This window comes from Gopherus flavomarginatus, chromosome 6, assembly GCF_025201925.1.
Source record: "Gopherus flavomarginatus isolate rGopFla2 chromosome 6, rGopFla2.mat.asm, whole genome shotgun sequence".
NCBI classification, from domain to species: Eukaryota; Metazoa; Chordata; order Testudines; family Testudinidae; genus Gopherus; species Gopherus flavomarginatus.
In genome coordinates this window covers 106,931,910-106,953,571 of record NC_066622.1, presented here as the reverse complement: position 1 = coordinate 106,953,571, position 21,662 = coordinate 106,931,910, and the positions used below count along the sequence as shown (strand labels likewise).

General features: G+C 38.1%; 1 protein-coding gene across 5 annotated transcripts in view; it reads right to left on the bottom strand.

The window, feature by feature from the left end:
* Positions 1 to 204: 204 nt before the first annotated feature.
* Positions 205 to 21,662, bottom strand: part of TNKS2 (tankyrase 2) — a 56,927-nt gene continuing 35,469 nt past the window's right edge. For 4 of the 5 annotated variants that reach the window (XM_050959297.1, XM_050959296.1, XM_050959298.1 and 1 more), the window contains exons 17-27: positions 18,198 to 18,307; positions 17,347 to 17,535; positions 16,247 to 16,499; positions 15,220 to 15,302; positions 14,397 to 14,517; positions 11,436 to 11,533; positions 10,098 to 10,172; positions 8,271 to 8,376; positions 3,439 to 3,625; positions 1,201 to 1,357; positions 205 to 875 (exon numbers count right to left, since the gene is read on the bottom strand). In XM_050959297.1, the coding sequence (XP_050815254.1) occupies positions 813 to 875; positions 1,201 to 1,357; positions 3,439 to 3,625; positions 8,271 to 8,376; positions 10,098 to 10,172; positions 11,436 to 11,533; positions 14,397 to 14,517; positions 15,220 to 15,302; positions 16,247 to 16,499; positions 17,347 to 17,535; positions 18,198 to 18,307 (1,442 nt within the window). In that variant the 3' untranslated portion in view covers positions 205 to 812. The remainder of the gene's footprint in view (positions 876 to 1,200; positions 1,358 to 3,438; positions 3,626 to 8,270; positions 8,377 to 10,097; positions 10,173 to 11,435; positions 11,534 to 14,396; positions 14,518 to 15,219; positions 15,303 to 16,246; positions 16,500 to 17,346; positions 17,536 to 18,197; positions 18,308 to 21,662) is intronic. The other variant, XM_050959301.1, reaches the window with a different exon arrangement.

Genomic DNA, 21,662 nt, shown 5'->3' with positions numbered 1-21,662 from the left:
CAGATCTAGTCCAATACAAATTCTAGAAGACAATTTCATGACCATGAAATGTGAAATTCTGGTAAACAGGCAGCAAAATACTTCAATAATCAAAGGAGTGTCCTACTTTCATAGGCCATGAATCTCTGGAATGCATATTTTGTAAATAAAACCACAGGAGTATCTTTTGAATAACTGTTCAAGCATTGTATAATTCTAAACTGGTTAATTAAAATCAAATTTATTCTCCCCCTTCCCAAAAGACAAACCCTGGAATCAAAGTCTTCTCCTGTTTATCGTATATGATGAAACATAGATGAACAATGCAACATTTGGAAAAAAATACTTTTTACAAGGTTGCAGTTCTAAAACACTTACATTACAAAGCAATGTAAATAAATATCATGCTAGTACAAAAGCTCTTATTTACAGTTTTACAAATGAAATTGTATTCAGTGTGAATGCAGTGTTTTAAAGAACACAGTATAAGTAAAATGAATTCCTGTGTGGAATATTATAGTTTCTGCTAGATTTCAATGTAGTATTATATAAAAGCATAGTTCAAATTAATTTATGCTTATAATTTAGTACAGACAAACCCAGTTTACCTGGAATGGTATCTGTTAAAGTGCTGAAAAAGAGGAAGTTTTTGAAATTTTAGAAAACAGACTGTACATTATTAAAGCTTTATCAAGTCAAAATGTTAGATTTTTTCACATTTTCTACCACAATGCCTGTGGATAAAACATTTTCATCAATTCAGTGTAATTTAGAAGATGTTAGGTATTGGTATCTTCATGTTCAGATCTGTTGATTTCCAAAAGCAATCTGCTTCAAGCTTCCATGGTGCCTTCAGGTTTCATAATCTGGTAAGTAATCAAATATTCTGGATAAGCCTGAAAGGCAAATGATTCAGTAAGGTTAAATTTTCATAGCAAATTCAGAACACACATTTTACAGGATTGCTTGCCATCTGAGAAAAAGGTGAAACATGTATGTCATGGAGATGGGAGAGCAAAATATCTGCCAGAAGTTTTCAGTAAATAAGGACCTGCGATTCTCAACTTTAAAAGCTTAGGTTTTATTTATATGCACTGAAAGACAAACTCCAATAAATCCAGAGAAGAGGCTCAGTGTCAATGGCATACCAGTGAAAAATGGCATTTGGGCTTCTTAAAATTAAGTATATTTTGACAAGAAAACAAAAAAAAAACCCATTACCTGTTCTCCTCTGTATATGACGTACTCTGCTAAAGCTAGTCCATTTACACTAGGTCGACCAGTAACTGAATGATGTCCTGGAGGAGAATGAGCCATTTTCATTGCACTGAACTGCAGGAAAGACTTGCCCAATGTTACACGGCAAAACAGCAACTGCCTATAGTAAAGAAAAACTTTTACAACCAAAAATGTATGGAAAGTAGGGAAAACATTTCTTGGTCATTCAAAAGCTCTATTCACAGAGAGAACTGTAACTTTAAACCACTTCAGTCATTTTTCATATTCCACAAATTCTGAAGTTTTATAACGTTATGTTCTCCTTTTTCAGTCCTGGTTCCTTTCCCCAACCTCCAGAGATTTTTCTGACTACATACAATGCATGTTATATTAATTGTTTGTGGAAATAGAATGTTTAATAGTGAACTCAGAGACTGTCACCTCAGTTCTTTATTTTTTGGCAAAGTATATGTCACTCAGACAAACAGATGAAGTCTACATAAAAGTATGTAGTAGTTCCTAACACTAAAATTTGTGTATCTGTCTCAGAGAAGGAAGCCATATTCAAACTATTACCAGGGCCAACTACAACAGGTTTACTACAAACCCTAGCTCAAATTAGACCCACCACATAGCGGAATTTGTCAGTATATTAGATGTGGTTGCTTTTTTTTGTTATAAAAAGGGATACAAGGACACATATTTCCTTATGTATCGCCAATTGTTATCTAAATACTTGGATAAAAAAATGTAATTATGCTTTACCACTGAAGTTCATATACTTGGACATTTGCTTTCGGTCGCACAACCAGCAACGGTACAGACTATAAAAAGAGGAACCACCAGCGTTCCCACATACTTCTGGAAGGGATGGTCAGGAGACCTACAGCTAAGTTGGGAAGAGGGTGTGTGCAACAGAGAGGACCAAAGAATAGGAAGACTGAATTTCCTGTTTCCTCCCCAAAGGAAGGTGGCTCCTGTGGCAGCACAGCTCTTAATACACTCTAAACAAATGCATTTGCTGACCAGTTGACAAATGGGCCAGTCAAGGTGGCAGCTCATATAGCTCGAATGACATTTCTCTTTGTTCTGTCCAGGAAACAGCAACTGCCCAAGCGGAGTAAGTCCAGGAAAGGAGACTCAGCAGCTTTGTAGGTCAACTAAATACTGAAGCCAGTTTGTTGGGCTGTGCTCACTCAAGACACTTCTTGCCCCTTTTCAAACCTTTCACATAGATTAAGTAGTAAGTCCCTCTTATCTGATTTGTTGACAGGAATCCTGAGTCCTCCTCAAATCTAAACAGTGCCATACCTTTCTCTTCTTTGGCTGGGGCTTTCAAAGAAGCTTGGAGAGTCTTGCCTTGCTTCAAATGAAAAGGGGCACAAGTCTTAGGAAGGAAACTGAAGCAAGTCCCAACTACCACTTTGGAAACCAGTGGGACCATGGTAGGACAAGGCTGCAATTTCATCACCATTTCTGGTTGAAGTGACAGCCAACGGGACACTGTACAGTGAGAAAGCTTAAGTCTGCTGAGCTGAGAGGTTTCAAAAGGAAGTGCTAAGTTTCTAAAGCATGAGATTTAAGTTCCAAGGGAAAACAAGAGACACACATGAAGAATGCTTTTAGAAACCCAGAAACTCGTGGGAAGGGAAGTTCTACAAATCTACCCTGCGCTTCCTCAGAGCAGTAAGGATCAAGGTCTGAACCTACAAGGTGGGGTCAAACATTACTGAACTCATCTTGAAAGAAAATACAGTATGATCATAATCTCGACGCATCTAGCAGACACCTCCCCTGCCATGAACCACATAAATATGCAAGTACTGTGCTCTTCTAGAAGTCTCCTGGTTTGTGTACTGTCCAGCAGAAAAATAATTATTGATCAATTTTTACTGTATCTTTCATACTTTTAAAAATCTCTAGCAAATCCTCTCTTCATTTCCAGGCTACACAATTCTGGGTTTTGGGATCTGAAAGGAGGCGAGTCTTACAATGTCTTTAACTATCTCCATTGCCCCTCCCTGGCTCTTAAGTTTGCACTACAGCTTTAAAAAGTGGCAACCAAAACTCATATAGGAGTACTGTCTGTTTTAACTGTTAGTTCATAGGGAGACATCTCTACTGAGCTATAGTCTTTCTTCAAAGACTCTGCTGGGGACTTGACTGCCTCTAACACAGGCTGCACTTGAAAATTCAGATTTCTTGGTATGAATGATTCTAGTATAAAGTATTGTAACTTACCTGTGGCAAACATAACAAGATCTATCTTTGTGAACTGGGCATCCAGTCCCACCTCCAATTCCATATACATACTGATTGCTTTTGGAAGAGTTTTCAGCAAAATATATACCAGCTCCAAACATTCCACCTATGTATGCATGTCTCTCATCAAAACCTTTATGAATGATTGCATTCACAAACGGGGAACCTAGAAGTAAATTAATACGGAAAAACATTTAAATTAATCACCTACAGTTTTTAGGTAATCATTAATTATTAAATCATTTCAAGAGCCTATTGATTGTTATATCCTCCCTGCCAAAAAACCCTAAGATTTACCAGTAAAGTTACCTTTTGTTTAAACAGATACATTTTCAACAAGTCAGAGCAACTATGTGATTCAGTATCAGTCTGCCACAGCAAACACTTAATATCCACTGTATTACAGCAGTGTGCACTGTTACATTCACAAAATATTAAACATCTAGGGACAATTCCTGACCTGTCTTTACAGGGAAAGCTGCACAGGTACTGGACACCCTTTCTGTAGAGCTTAGGTCTACAAGTTTCCCTGGAGGATGGCAACCCAAGTGTGAACTATGGTGCAGCACTTTGGTGCACACTGCTATTCACACTAGGAGAGTGCACCAAAGTGTTGCAACATAACACTACCATATAGATACTATGGGCACAAACTAAAAGGATCCTAGTTCACATTAATGTAGACTACTCGGGGTACTTACAGTGCAGCACTTCGGTGTGCACTGCTTTTCACACCCCTGTAGTCCAGCCTGCATGGCAACGTAGAGAAGCTCACAAATTCTGTTTCTTTCCAACACTGAGGATGCACTAGAGCTTCAACCCTAAGGCTGTAGTAGCTGCATAGCAGCTCTGCTTGCATTCAACAACTGAGGGTAAGGAGAAGGATTCTTAAAAGTACATCTCTACCCTGATATAACATGAATTTGGATATAATGCAGTAGAGCAGTGATTGGAAGGGGCGGGGGCCGTGCTGCACTCTCCGGCGGATCAAAGCAAGTTCAATATAATGCGGTTTCACCTATAACATAGTAAGATTTTTTGGCTCCCAAGGACAGTGTTATATCAGGGTAGAGGTGTATAGAAACGGGGCTGGTAAGGACCTTGAGAAGTCATCCAGTCTAGCGTCTTGTGCTGAGGCAGGACCAAATTAACCTTGACCATCCCTGATAGGTGTTCGTCCAACTTGTTCTTAAAAAACACCAATAATAGGGATTCCTCAACCTCTCTTGGAAGCTTATTTCAGAACTTATCTGCCCTTATAGTTAGAAAGTTTTTCCTAATATCTAACCTAATCTCCCCTGCTGCAGATTAAGCCCAATACTTCTTGTCCTACCTTTAGTGGACATGGAGAACTGATCACCATACTCTTTGTAACAGCCCTTAACCTATCTGAAGACATCTCAGGTCCCTTCTCGACTTCTGTTCTCAAGACTAAACATACCAAAGTTTTTTAACCTTTCCTCACAGGTCAGGTTTTCTAAACCTTTTATCATTTCTGTTACTCTACTCTGGATTTATTTGGCCACAACTTTTCTGAAGTGTGGCACCCAGTACTCCATTTGAGGCCTTACTAGTGCCAAGTAGAGTGGGATAATTATGTTTCATGCCTTACATATAACACACCTTTTAATACATTCCAGACTGATATTAGCCCTTCTTGAGACTACATCATATCGTTGACTCTTATTTCATTTTGTGATTCATTATAACCTCCTGATGCTTTTCAGCAATACTACCACCTCACCAGTCATTCCCATTTTGTCGTTGTGCACTTGACTTTTCCTTGCTAAGTGAAGTATTTTCTACTTGTCTTTATTGAATTTCACCTTGTTGATTTCAGACAAAATCTCTAATTTGTCAAGGTAGTTTTGAATTCTAATCCTATCCTCCAAAGTGCTTGCAACCCCTCCTAACTTGGTATAATCCAAAAATTTCACAAGCATACCCTCTACCCAAACAAGTGATTGAAAATACTTAACAGTACTGGACACAACACTGGCCCTTGTGGGACGCCACTAGATACGGCTTCCCAGTTTGGCAACGAACCATCGATAACTACTCTGAGTACTGTCTTTCAGCCAGTTGTGCACCCACCTACTTGTAATTTCATCTAGACCACATTTGCTTAGTTTGCTTATGGATCGTCATGGGGAACTGTGTCAAAAACCTTACTAAAAATCAAGATATATCATGTTTACTGCTTCTCCCCATCCACTACGCCAGTAACTCTGTCAAGAAAAGAAATTAGATTGGTCTGGCATGCTTTTTTTCTTGACAAATTCATGCTCACTATTCCTTATCACCCTATTAGCCTCTAGTGCTTACAAACTGATTGTTTAATAATTTGTTCCAGTACCTTCCCAAGTATTGAGGTTAGACTGACAAGTCCGATTCCCCAAGTCCTCTTTGTCCCCCTTTTTAAAGATAGGTACTAGTACGTATGCCCTTCTCCAGTCCTCTGGAGTGCTCCATGAATTCTCAAAGATAATTGCTAAATCATTCCAAGACTACTTCAGCTAGTTCCTTAAGTACCCTAGGATGAATTTCATCAGGACCCGCTGACTTGAATACATCTAATTCAGAGGTTCAGGAACAATTTGAACTAAACTGTAAACCCTGTATATGATGGAAACCACTTCAAGTCAGGGACTGCGGCAGTGTTCCCTATGACCTGATTTATGTAAATATTTTTTAACCACTTCTGCCTCTGCAAAGCAATGTTTAGTTATTTGAGCTGGGTATTGATCATAAAATTTAATATTAAGTTACCCATTCAACCTGGAAGGTGCTCTGCATTGCAGCACCTATCTTTAAAGAGACCTGACATATCCGGTTTCACAAAGATGCTCCTTTTTACTAAAAAGGTTTTTTAAATTACATGTAAATATAAAGGTAGTTATAGGATTATTGGGACTGTTTTGTTCAGAGAGGAGATGAACAAGAGAGGACATGACAGAATTGAGACTTATGTAAAATAAAAATGTTATACTGAAAGTACATCAAAAACTCTTATTTACCTTCTGTGTAATAAAAGAACAAGGAGACGTGAAATAGAAATAGATAATGAAAAATAATAGCCTTTTTTTTAAATACACAAACTCATTATTAACTTGTGGAACCATCACAAGATATCACTGAGATTAAGAGGTTAGCAGGATTAAAAAACGGGAACATGTATGTAAACATCCATCATCACTTTAGATAGATACAGAATTTGTAAGAGATATAAGTGCTCATGCTTCAGCACATAATCCAACCACTATCTGACCAAGTTAGGAAGAACTTCCCCTACAGATGGGTTATACCATTAAAGGGTTGCCTGCACCCTCCTCTGGGCTGATACTGGCCATTTTCAGAGACAGAACAGCAAACCACTGGTCTGATCTGGTATGATAATTTCTCTGTTATTATTATGCCCATCCAAAGCCTGTATGAAAGAAACACTAAAGTTACACTGTTAAGCACTCAGCTGGGAAATGACATCATTGCATCAGCAGCAGCTGACCCCTTTCTATGGAAGCAAGACCATGATCTTTAATTACAAGATCACATATTATTTGTCATCTATGTCACATTTTTCTACATGGTTTAGATATACATGGTTGGAATCTTATATGTGTATGCCAGAATTCATTAAAAGATTTTATATGACAAATACACAAACTATTCTTACACAACACACTACCGATGAAGTATAACAGGAGTGACAGCAAAGGTTTGTTGGCATATATAAATCATAAGTCTGTCACCAAGGTAGTGTTGTAGTTTCTTTCTGATCCCAAGTTATAGTTAAGGCAGACTGTGCTACTAGTTGGGGAAAAAATTGCAAACTACATGGCTACAGACAGTTATTTTCTCTGAGGAATTTAATTATGTAAAAAAAATCTGTCAAAAATATGGAAGACCATTATGATTATAAAAATAGTGTAAGTTTACAAGAATGAAAATATCTAAGGTACCATACAAACATGTATATCTGTGGTTACAGAAGAAAATGTTAAATTGTATTAGAGAAAATTTGCAATCATGTAACTATCATAATGCATATCCACGAGGGGCAGAATTAAGGTTGGATATGCAATCTTAATTCACATTCTGAATTTTGATTAGTCTGAATTATTTTTTTTTCCAAATAAAAAAAATCCAAGATGCTTACAACGGACACCACCGGACCACCGTATCCCACCAAATTCTAAGCTCTGCAGTAAGGAGCTGTGCAGATTTTACTTATGCAGCTAACTTAGCCATTTAGTGAGTCACTGTGCATATGCAGGGGACAATTTTCAATAGGTTATAACTGTCGAATCAAAACTTAATTTCACTGAAGCTCAAGAAGACACTTTTGAACAAGGGCTAACATGCCAAATGTAAAATCCATCTTGGTCAGAGTTGGTAAAACAAATTGTAAGAAAGCTTCCTCACTCCTACCCCCTTCAAACTGAATCTGCTGACCTGTTTTTCTATTTTTGATCACACTAAATAACCCCCCCCTCCCCCAAATCCATACTTCTCTTTGGGCAAAGACAGAGCAGGAAAATTTAAGCAAAAAAAAGCAAAGGGTTCAAAATTATAAGGCAACTGAAAATGGGAATTAGAATAAATATAGCTATAGTTGTCATCTCTGTGATAACATGCAATATTGGTAACAGGCTTTATCAAAATTATGAAAAAAATGTAAAATCAGAGTTAAGTTTATTTCCAGTTGTTAATTATATAGCATATTTACCTAAATTTTTGGCACCAACAAAAATATTCCCACCAAGATTAACAGTACTGATAATGGAAGAAAATGTAAATTTCGAAGTTCTTACCATGAAACAGCATCCTTTCATTAGCATGGTTATGATTTTCTTCAGAAACTTCTTTCCTCCTGTGAGTGTATCTTTCCCAGAGTTTTTTGTTATACACTTTTTGAATCTGAAATAATTAAATCAGAATTCAAATCCTATTTTGAAGACAAGACCTTCTGATTTTTTGCTTTATCATTTGACAGACATTTTGATGCACAATGGGTATATCACAATAGATCCACTCCAAAACTGGGAACATTTAGTCAAATTTCTAGAGAAGAAATGAGATTATCTCCCTCAGAGTCTAAGGAATTCAATTCTTCTTCTAGCATGATATAGTGAATAAAAATCATCACCACCATAACCCTAAGTTAACCAAGCCATTCTGTTCTAAACCACTGTTCAGTGATCCCTCTAAAGTTTTTAGACTGACATTTATCAAGCTTAGTTACAACTTAAGACTTTTTTAGACTCCAACCCTGAATCCATCCAAATTTTGATAAAATAATTCTCTCTCTCCATTCAAAGAACTGCTAACCCCTTTTTTTAGATTTATTTACTGGCTTCCTCACTTTCCACATTAATTCAAGCTGCTTATCACCACCTTCAAGACCCTGCACCACCACTCCATCTCTGTTCTCAGTCTCATTCTAAATCCTGCCCCTCCAGTCCTGGTGGATAAAAATGGATCTTTTTTCAAAACAAATCTGATTTTTAAAATTTAAATTAAATACATTTCTCTTTTTAAAAATAGATTTAAAATTAAATTTTAAATAATTACAATCTATATTAAGGCCCTACCTTACTATAAATAATTACAACTATTTAAATAAATAAAAAAGTAATATGATGCATCAGTGAGCCCTCCTCAAATCTTAATGAGTTAAAGGACGATGCTTTTTAAATTATATATAGAATCAGGGGAACACATCTTTAAATTGAGTTCAACTGAAGTTTTCTAAATATATCATAATGCCCACGTTCTGCATTACATAGCTATATTCTTTTCAGTCATTACAAGGGCTGAATTACCCCTAGAAACTGCAGACAGGAAATGACTATCCCATATATGAGAGATGCTAGGCTGCAGGCAGGAGAGAAGCAGATCTACTAATTCTAAAATCCTGCAGGACAAGGGATCAGATTTTAAACACCTAAAAATGCAGATAGGCACGTTGTGGGGTCTTCGAAAACACTTACGCAGATTAGGTGCCTAATACCCACTGATTTCCACATCAATGATTTCAATAGGAGTCAGGCACCTAATTTTCAGTCACTTCTAAAAAAGATGCAAATAGGCACCTTGGAATTAACTGCCAAAATCCTCTTGAAAATCTGATGCATGGTGACTAGAAATAATCTGCCAATTCACTAACTACAGTGAGTACTTCCTTTGTTTAATAAACTTTATTTTTAGAAGCAAAACATGTTTTAATAAGCTTACTTTTTTATTTTATGTATCCAGCACATTTAAAGGTAGCTTTATTTAACTAAAAAATAGCATTTTTATGCATTAATAGATTTCCAGTTTCCATCCAAATGCAGCTTGACAGACGTCTCAAATATAAAATTATCTTCTAGTAAACAAGAAATGATCATTTTCTAACATAATAAAATATAAAAATTAAGAATCAGAACAAACGTACATTGAGCTACATAATTGCTTAAATAAGTGTGTAGACATAGTGTATTCTCCTGGTTAGCTAAAGGAAGCATCAAAATTAATGTAAAAAGTCTATATTTAGCAAACAAATCTGCATATTTTAATAGTCATACCAACCAATGAAAATGAACCGAAGGGTTGAGCGCATAGCTATCATTTAAGAACTACAAAACTGTGAATGGTACCTTCAGAAAATTGTATTTGTTGAACACTCCACCAGCATGCCCACCATCTCTGTGCTCTCGGACTGTACTCTGCATCTGAAGAATAAGAGTTTGAAGGCTGTACATTTTGGACAAATATTCTAATATTCTTTGTAATAATCAAAGCAGTTGATTCTATTCTTAAAAACAGAAGACACCTATTAGCTAAAAATTAGCACTGGATCCTCATCACAACAGGTTTTGTGATTTTTCTACAAAAGTTCAAAGATTCTGAATACTTTGTGGAACATGCAGTGCTAGTTCTTAATTTACACTCTTCAACTGATCACATCTACTTAGAATCACACGCTCTGCAATTATTCAAATACTGGGCAGAAAGTAGAAAAGAACTGATTAGAAATGGGGTCTGGTATATGTAGGGAAATGACTGTAGTGAAGATTTCCATGCTGCAGAAATAATTTAACTTCAGATGGAGACCTCTCAAGTATGTTACTAGAAGGAATGACATTAAGAGAGACAAAGAGTCTTGTCACTTACACTTTGGGCTGGAGTAGTAATTTCTAGCTCAAGATGACACAAATATGGTAGCTTTGATTGAGTGAATGCACTAAAAACAGACATGCAACCACAGCAGTAAGAGCAATGGAAGGGGCTAGCTGCCTGAGTACGTACCTAGTGCCTTGGATTGATACACAGCCTGCTGCAGAGGCTACACTTACATTTTTAATATGCCAGTTCAATTAAAGATAGTGATGTTATGTCTCCTCAAGCTGGAAATTATACCTCCAGCTTGAAGTGTAGACATACAGTAGAACCTCAGAGATATGAACACCAAAGTTACGGACTGACTGGTCAACTGAACACCATGTGAAACTGGAAGTAACCAATCAGGCAGCAGCAGAGACAAAAAAAATTAAAAATAAAAGCAAATACTGTAGTGTGCCTGTATTGCATCTTAAAGGTAGACACATCTGGGCTGCCTGTCCCCACCCCTAGCCCTAACTTCACCCCAACACACAGGGGGAACGTGGAATCTGGGCTGGAGTGTGAACTGCTGGAGTCGGAGCTGCATTTTGTTCAGAGTTATGAACATTTCAGAGTTATGGACAATCTCCATTCCCGAGGTGTCCATTACTCTGAGGTTCTATTGTATGCTAAGCTGTGGATATGTCAAGCATGGATTATAACAGTGGGACAGCACTGACAAAGGAAAAATGGAATAAGTGTCTTGATGCAAGCTTTAATCCATTACGTTTAGTAGTATTTAAGTCTTATATTAATAGTCTACCGGAACTCATGCATCTACCCATAAGTGACAATGCTAAAAAGAATTTGAGATGCTAGGCAGCAAAACATACCTCCTCTTCCACTGACTGAAATTCCTTATCATCAGGAGAGAGATCTATAAGAACTGTTCCACTACCAGAAGTATTCAAAGTGAGGTATGGGTTAAGACCTATAAATACAATGAACGCACATATTTCAGACGCAGAGAACAAAAATTATAAACACCGGCACAGTGCCATTTCCCAGGAATGAAAAGGTGGAAGATGTCATATAGAGACAAAGGTAAAGAAAAGGGGAACATTTGTGATTTTGAAGTTATATTAACTTTCAGTTTAAGTCTCACTTAAGTAGTTTAAAGTTTTAGTTTTTTACAACATATTTTGATTTGCTTTTGTAATTATGCTTCTCTGAAGATATCATGCAGGATACTCATTTCTTGGCCTCAGCTTCCTAGGTAAACACAGGCAGAATCTAATGGTAGTAGTGCTGGCCAGGGCCATAAGCCAACTTCCCTCATCCCCACAAGTGATTGATTGTGAACCACCTGAGACTCTGCCATCCCTGAAACATTTCAGTCAGTCAGTTCCTTCCTGAGTCCCAAGTAAAGGATCCCTAAAGTAATAGGCCTGTCACCTAACATTTTACAGAAAAATCATGCTTCAGAAGCAGAAAAACTTAAAGCACAGGTATCTGTGACCTAAACAGAGCCTATCCAAACTCAGGGGGGTGGGAGCGGGGGGGGGGGGGGAGAGAGAGAGAGAGAATGCGTGTCTTCTGCAAGACTTCTTTTCCCATCTACCAATAAGATTTCTCACATTGAGCATTAGAGCACCTGCTCAAATACATCAGGCAAATGTCACTCTTCTCTGAGTCACATCCTGAGCCATAAGGTTGATGTATTTCTGGTGGGGCTGCCACAGAATCCAGTTATCTATGGGGTCAGGATGAGACAACGTAGTTCAGTATGAAATCTAAAGACTGAAACAATGGTTGCAACCAGACTCTGTGCAGAAGGCAGCAAAACCTGATGGTGATGAGATCAGGGCTTCACGCACAGAAGAGAGCTGACTGTTGAAGCATAAGCTCTGACCTCTGCATAAGAATTCCTTGACTGTGCTGAGATCTACTTTGGGTTTCTTACAGTATTTACTACCTTCGTCTGCAAGTGTTTCTGGCTCAGATTATGCTGCAGAGCAGAAAGAGAACTTTAAGGCAGTTTCCAAACCTAGGAAGCCAAAGTCTGATGCTGGCTATCCTCAGGACCCTCTCTGTTGAAAGCTCCAAATACACCAACAAACAACTGCAGCTTGATATGGTGGCCAACACCAATTCTGATAATGCCAAGAATTCTGAATGAGTTGGCAACTAACTGGCAATCATTTATAGGATTTAAGAACTCTGGGCATCCCAGCAATGCTTTCTGTCAGGAGCCTATGATGTTTGAATAGTCAGCAAACACTTGACTAGGGGTTTCCCTCTGGAACTCTCTGCTGGGAGCCTATGCTCATTGATGTGTGGCTGGAACCTAGCAAATTATATAGAAGTGTCTGGAGGTAAGACACTCTGACTTAAGAAAAGCATCAAAATGAAGCTCCAAAAGAAAGTTCTAGTTAACCCTGAAACAATGGGTCCACTGTATCCAGGGAAGGGTGCAAATGCGCTAAAGCACCAGAACACTGAGGCAAAGCACAGAGACCAGAGGAAAGCTCCACAGCTTGAGTGTTAAATCAAATGAGACGAGGCAAAGCTTTGAAATATTCAGGTACGGAGTTGAACATCTAGAAATGACAATGCTAAGGCTTTTCAAGGCAAAAGAGCTGAAAATCTCTAAAGAACCTGCGCAAACTGCAAGACCAGGGCTCTAGGGACCACTCAATGTTCTTTGGTTAGAGTGTTTGACTGCAAATTCAAAGATAACAGATGAGACCCAAATGGAAAGCAAGGACACTGTATAAAATGATACTTGCAGCACTGTAAAACTACACTGGAAACAGGAACAGACTGGCAGCTGAAGAGATACTCCCACCCAGAACACCTTCACTAATGGCAATTAAGACGCAACTGACTGTTCAAGGGACAGCTACTGAAGCTCCAGGGAGATACCAGAACATGATGAAGTGGTTGTTTTGTGGCCCTGATTACTACTCCTGCTCTTAAGGGCCAAAAAACCTTTAGAGTGTGGGGAGTTCTGCCTGTTTTATACTAGAGTTCAGATTTGGGAGTGAGAATCCACAGATGGTGTCTAGAAAAAAAAAATCAAACCAATTCTAACTAATATTCCATTTCTATGAAATGTAGTGAGACAATAGTAGCCAACGTTTCAATATAACAGAATCAATACAGTGTGCTCTTTATGTTTTTCTTCAGCTGTAGTCCAACAAAACATGTTATTCCTATGATTGTGCTGTCATCAACAATGCTGCAAAATAAAGAGGTTTTTATCATAAAACTCAGTGCAAGTTGAAGTTGTTAAACAAAGCAGCTATGCTAATTTCAGCTCCCTTGGAAAGATACCAACTATTTTTTTTAAAAGAAAAATATTTAAAAACATCAATTATCCTTTTGGGAGAAAGGACACAGCCCGTGTCACTCAGTAAATAATAATTCACTTTTCAATCTGTATTGTGATAGCAACGTAAGAACCCCAGTCACTGACCAGAACCCCACTGTGTAGGTACAAACAGAACAAAGAAATAGTCCCTGTCCCAAAACACTTACAGTCAAAGTTCTCTAAATCTACAATCCAACTAATGAAAGTAAACGGGGACAATGACCATGATAAAGCAGTCAAATATTAAAGGCAACAGAATGCTGGTGTTCATGATAATTTATACCACTAGTGAATGCTTCTCACACAAGCTTCAAGTTGAAACATAGTGTATATTGCCAGTAAGCACAATTTTACATTTTGTTGTATAAAGAACTGCATTATCAGCTCTAATAAGAGACGATTTGGAACAAAACTGGTAAAGTTTATAAAAATTAACTCTATATTAAAGTAGTGCTACTTCAGTAATTTGATAAAAATATACCTTGCTGTCCAGAGATCAGTCTTTCAACTCCTTTAATGATTTTATGCCTATGTCCATAAGCATTAATCCCAATTTCCTTTAACTCTTTGTGGCCCATTTCAACCAATACATCCAGTGTTATCTAGAGCAAAGCACAATATAATTTGTTCAGATTGGTGTATACATTTTAATAAAAATTTCATGACAAATATTTCATTAGAAAGGATCAATAACCAGCTCAGAAATAAAATGTATGACAATTTAGTTAAGTTATAAAACAGAGTGGTGTACAGATATGCAGCCCCTGGAGACCTGTATATTATGCAGCACAAGAAAAATTAGGGAAGTTTTCAAACAAGCCGTAGTTATAAAGGAAGCCATAAAACAAGTATATTAAATTAAAATTAGATTAATGGTAACAAGAGTCACATTCTGAATGTTTTAACGTAACAGTTCATCCTTGGCTTTGTGTCTACTGTCTTCCTTAGCATGAAATTTTGCTTCTGAACATAAAACATGCTACAAGTCATAGCAGAATTGCTGTCATCTTCCCCATTTTTTTGTTCATCATTTTGCATGACCCTACCTAAAAAATAGGCCAGGGGTACTGCAAGAGTCATTTCCCTGACTGGGGAATTTCACTTTCAGGACATATTACCAAGCTAACAGAATAGTCTACACATAATTTCATGATATTCACTTCCTATTGATTTCATCACCTGTGCTAAGATAACAGAAACAGGAACATAATCTGTTGGTCTCAAATTGCAAGTCTTTCCTCCTACTTCAAAAAGGAACCCACTGGGAGAGTTTTCTAACCCAATATTTGTATACAGCTACTCACTTGCTCTCTCTCAAATACGTCAATCAGATGTTCAAGTCCAAGATTCCTTACAAACTGATTTATGCTAAAATCTACACCTGGAACTGAATATAAAGAAGAATATATTAGAGATAATATCTTAAACACAGTATAATCCATACCTACACTTCTGCAATAAGGGGAAATACAATAATTTTTAAGTATCAGAGGGGTAGCTGTGTTAGTCTGGATCTGTAAAAGCAGCAAAGAGTCCTGTGGCACCTTATAGACTAACAGATGTATTGGAGCATGAGCTTTCGTGGGTGAATACCCACTTCCTCGGATGCATGTGACCAAGTGGGTATTCACCCACGAAAGCTCATGCTCTAATACATCTGTTAGTCTATAAGGTGCCACAGGACTCTCTGCTGCTTTTAAAGAATTTTAAAGAGTTGGTAACATTAAGAAAAATATTTAACTTATGAATAAGACACAATTATATATTACTGTTTCTGGTGGCACCTACAACACACTAGGTTCTTAATAAAAAGAGAAATACATGGTCCTGGCCTCCAAAACAAGTAAGTGTTGAGCTACTAGTACTGCATATTTAAGCAATGAACAGAAGTTATTAAAGCAACCTTGTTCATAAATTATCAGTCTTGCAAATCTTTTAGAACCTGTGATACCATTTCATTGCGTATAAGACCATTCCAATAAGTATTTATTTGATTTCTATTTAAAACTTGATTTATCAGTAAGAGTCTATCTGGAAAAAATGCCTGAAGACCCCTGCCCAAGAGTTAAAATTTTTGTTCTTCTGGCTATCTGCTCCTTATCAAGCCACAGTTGGAAACAGAGATAACAGAAGGCGAAGGTGGTTAATGCATAAATTGAAAATTCTAGTAAGAGCTGAAGAGTACCCACAAAAAACTCTCACTAAATTAGCTAAAAATACTGAAAAAGAAAATTATTTTTCAACAAAATCATGCTTTATTTAACTTTATTTATATAAACTGCTCAAGAGTCATTACTTCACATCTACAATGAGAACAAAAATATGCCTCACCTTCCTTTTTCTCTAAAACAGTTACTCCCTCTGCACCATTTGTACCAACAACTGAAGGGAGTTCAGAAAAGCTACCAGATAAGTTGTCAAGGCTACTGGCAGCAGACAGATTGGATGGGCTGGATGGAACGGAAGACAGGGAATCAGCCGTAGGTCCCGTGGTTTGAGATACATTTATAACCTGAGGTTTATAACAAGATGGCAAGGCAGAAGGAGGCATAGCAGCTGTCAACAGCGCATTAACATCATCTGCCTAAACAGCAAAAGACAGTTTATTAAAATGGAGGAAGCCTTCCATGCAAAGTTATTTTCTGGAATAAAGGTAATTAAATACTTGAGAAAATTAAGCCCAAAGCCATAGCGAACAAATATGTAAGTATAATGCAAACATTTCAACCAATTAAAAAGTAATCTTTCATTTAAACAAGATTTAAACAAAACATAACTTAAACAATGTTTTTTAAAAAAACATGTTCTAAATTAAAAGTGCAATACATGAATGTTTTGATATTTGTAACATTTTTCCAGATAAACACAAGGTCAAACAAAACTCATTACTAATTTACTTTAGAAACAAGAAATCCCAATTTGAAGCAAGAGGATCCATTCAGCATTACTCTGAAAATGTGAAGCTTTTGATTGTATTATAATACTCTAAAACAAAACCTTAAAACAGCCTGATTAAGTTGTATAAAATTAGAAGGTTTAATAAAGTTAGACTAAATTTCACCTCTAATGAAGTTTTTTGAGGTCAAATATATTAGCCAGTAAAACAGGTAGATCAAGTACCCAAAGTAAAATTAAAAATAGATAAATGTCAATTCTGGAAGAAATCAATGTTTGTTTTCTTTCTCCATCAGGCAGTCAGAAATACTTTGCAGCAATCTTGTGCAAGAGAACAGAGAAAAGACGTATCCGGGTGTACTGGCTTGCATAACCAAACATGCATAAACACCCAAGAAACCAGAGTTTATAAATTGTGCACTAACTCCAAATTTGTTCTTTGAATAAACAAGTGTCTAAGAGCATCTTATATAAACCAGGCGAGCAACCACTAGCTGCAGCTAAGCACAAATTTCTCAAAAGATCCCATCACTTACGGTGACCAGGTCTAATGGTGTTTGTCCTTCCTGGTTTTTCAGAGTAGGATCAGCTCCATGTGCCAATAACAAGGCACAAAGCTGTGTCCTTCCTTTCTGGGCTGCTTCATGCAAAGGTGTGAAAGCCCATTTGTCCGTAGCATTCACACACGCATTATACTTTATAAGTAAAGCTGCTACATCTACGTGCTGGAAAATAAAATATCCTGTTACATTCCAAGATGGTAGTTTAATAATTCTGAGAGTTTCGGTATATCAACCAACCCCGGTATATCAACCATTCTGGATTTTCCTAGAATAGATCAAAAATAAACACTAACAAAACAGAAGAGACTATTCTGAACTATAATGCACCTGTGTATAATTAAGTCATTTTCTTCTGTAAAACAGAAATAGACCGAACCAGAATCCCAAATACAAACTCCTTTGAATTTAAGGAGAGCTTATTTCCTGCTCTGGGTTCACAGATGTCTGAAATCTCACAAGATCACCCACAGAACCGTAAGTGAAATCTTTACTAGTGAAATTCTCCTAGTATGCGCACGTGAAAACCAGTTTTACAGGACATCTTTTAGGCTGCTTGTTTTTACGATAGTTTTTGAATGACATTTCTCAACATAATTCCCAACAGTGATTTTACAAATTTAAAATCTTCACTTCTGCAATAGTCAGCTGAATTTGATCTGCAGTTATAATTTAAGTAATTCCAAATATGGTGATATTATAACACAATGACAAAAGCTTTTTAGAGATTGTCAGGCTACACAATTAATGCCAATAAAAGCATCAAAGCACAACTTTTTACAGAAGTTTCAATTTGTTCCAAAAGATAGTAAGTTAGAGATTCTTACCCCATAAGATGCAGCATTATGTAGAGGAATCAACCCTCCTTTATCCTGTGCATTCACATCAGCTCCATGCTGTAACAGGTACTCTGCAACCTCCAAATTGTTGTAACCAGCTAACAGGCAGTTAAGGAAGGAAGAGAAAAACTGTCACCAGAATACTACTTATGATTAAATTAAAAAAATTATTTTAAAATCACATCGGAGAGAAAAAAAGTCTGCAAATAAATAGCCAAACTGTGCTATGCTGTATGAAACCATTTACTACAGCTATGGAACAAATTAATCCCGTGTATTCAATTCCACAATAAATGTCACAATCAATTTGCAAAGAGAACTCCAGTGCTATATGTTTTTTTTTAATATTTCAAATGTTTAAGCAAGCACATACTCCAATTCAACATCTTTACTTGAAAATAAAGGTGTTATCTGCACCTAGACATTTGGCGTTGAGTATTTAAATTTTCCAAAATAAAAATTAATGGATTTCAAATCAGCAGTAATTTTGGAAAATCTAAATTCTCCATTTACCAAGAGTTATATTTCTAATGGAGTGAGCAATTAAATAGAAAACTTCAGTTAAGCATTATCATTCTGATGGACAAGAAAATTCTGCTTCCGTTCCTCTGATAAAAACGGCCCACTTTTATGCCACCCATCTCTGTTTCTGTTCTCCAGCAAGTTTTCCACCTTCCTTCACCTCTTCTACTGAATCCCACCGAGCTGTCAACCCCTTGCAATCTGTTCTGCTGGCCCCACATTAGCAAAGTCACTGTACTGACAGGGTATCAACTACATGTCGTCTCCTCTTGCTGGTGCCTGGTTTTAAGGAGAAATTGGGGAGGCAAGGCAAGCAGGAAGGGTACTTGTCAATAAGGACATTCCTCATTACAGATGAGAATCCCGATTTGGTGTCTCTCACTAAAAACTCTCTAGATTTGACAAGATCAGGTTAACAGTTCGGGTTACTACAGATAACACACCTGACACTAACCCAAAAAAGCAAGATAAAGAAAAGTTAAGCCACCTAACAGAATATACCTTCTATTCCTTTGCCAACAGACGGTTAAGCAGCATACTTTTTTACACTGTGCTTTTGTGTTGCATATAGTAAACAATTATCTAATAAAACTTGTACATTTACTTCCCAGTTTTTTTTAAAAAAGGGAATGTTTAAGTATTAGCTGTAACATCTCCATGCAAATCCACACAAGCCGTGCTTTTCTCTTCACCCCCTTGTCCCTTGGAATGGCAGCCTGTACCAGTCTTGGGCCAATGAACTTGTCACAGGAGATCCTCCTGAGGTAAGCCACGAGACCTTTATAGGACGCAGAGGCTAGCATAGTAAGAAAGCTTGGAGCTCAGCTCGCTAGGAGTTTGCCTGCCAGTTCTGCCTCATCCTGTAGAGTCTAGGGGTTGTGACATTAAGAAGAGGACAAATGGAGATTGCTGTGTAGGGGTTTGAGGGAGGGTAACAGAAACTATACTGTCAAATACAAGCATTCAAAAATAATGAGACTGGCTTAAATATAATACAATTTTGAAACAAATTACATTTTTGTTTACCTACTGATTTTTGTGCCTTTAGATGTAAGTCACCCACCCCTAAATTGGGTATGATCATTTCGGATTCAAAGGTCAATTTTAAAGGGACAAAAGTGCCAACCTCTCCTTTGCCTGCTTAGAGAAGACTCCACTTATCCAGCTGCCACTCGGTCCTTCTCCCCATCATTATCCTGCTTCTCCCTCCTGGTCTTCCCTGTCCCACTCACGTTCTTCCCCCATGCTACCTACGTCTCATGTCTTCCATTTGCTTCCTTAATATTTGCTCTCCCTATCTCCCCAGTTTACTGTTCCTCATATTCTCCTTCCTGCGTCTATTTCCTTATACTTCTCCCAACTTGCTCTTCTTGTCTTCTCCGCCTTCCCTCCCATATTCACCTGCTCCTCACAGTGCTCTCCTTTGCTTCTTTGGCAGAATAGAGAGCCACCATCTTCACTGAGGACAGCTAGATTTCACTCTCTTTGCAAAGAGCAGCCTAAATTTCTTCATGAATAGGCTGTACAGAAATGGTGACTATCTTAACTGATGGCAACCTATAGGCTCAATTCCACTGAAAATAATACAAAACACCTACCCAGCCAGTGTTAGTTCCAGTCACACCCCAGGGTAGAAATGTGGAAAAGGTTTCAAGGCATGTTGCTACCATGAGGAGAGGAGGAATTTTGAGTAAGGAGATAAATAGGGATGAGTGGCAGGGAGGAGAGACGGGCTGGGGGACTCAGGTGAAGGGTTGGGAGTTACAAGAGATGGGAGGGTAGGGACACTGGGAAAGGGGACATGGAGATGAATGGTAAGGAGACAGGAAGAGGAGCAAGGGCACCTGCCAGCCCCACATTCTTGCTTCCCAATGTGTGCACCATAATCTGGAAGGGCTATTTCTCCTTGGAGGTCTGTGTCTCTCTCCTTACCTGCACATGTGTGCCAGAAATGGGGAGACCACTGCCCATACGTGGGGGTCTGGCCTCCCCTCATGTGAGCTGGGATAAGGAGGTGGGCTTATCTTTCTGGTAGTGTCCGAGTCCCTTTGCCTACCACCCTTCATGTGATCTCGGGGCACCAGCCCCTCTTGGGTGTCAGAATTTCTCTCTACCTGCCTCATGTAAGCTGGGATCTGGCGGACCTCATCAGGATGGGGAGTATGGGGGAGCGGGAGGTGTCAAAGACTTCTCCCTGCAAGCATCTGGGTGAGAAGCTAAGAACAGGCATACCACAAGCATGCATCAACAACACACTGTATATCAAAGGCTCTCCAACACTGGGGGTCAGGGAAGGGAGAAATGGGAACATTCAAGGACATTAATGGAGCAGCTCATACATCTCAGAGTTATTGTTATACTTTATTCATCTCCATAAGATGTTCTTTCAGCTGAGATCATCACACTGAGAGGAATAGGCCACTTCACACCTCTCAGAGTCTGCTAGGCTTTCAGGATTATCCTGTCACAGAAGTACATTTCCTTTCTAATGAATCTAACCAAGGGCTTGTCTACACTACCAAGTTTAGTTGACAAAACTTGTGTCGACACCCAAAAGTCAACAAAACAAAAAATCGCCAAAGGGTGTTCACACTTGCTCCTTCTGTCGACAGATCATATCCACATTGGGGACACCATCATCGACAGGGTGAGCAATGCACTGTGGGTATACATCCCACAGTGCAGTGTTGTGGGAAGGAAGAGCTGATCGCTGCATATCTTGGGATTGTCTCCGAATTCTCCCACAGCCCCCTCAGCTGCCAAGAGCAGCATCATGAGTAGCTATGTGAGCTCTCCATGTTGAGGAATGAAAAAGCAGCACAGCAGTCTGTCCTTCTCCCTCTGCAGCAGCAGAACAGAAGCATTCCAGTTACTTGCTCTGTTTGTTCACCAAATGGAGCAGTACGCAGATATTTCCTGAAGCTTTGAAAG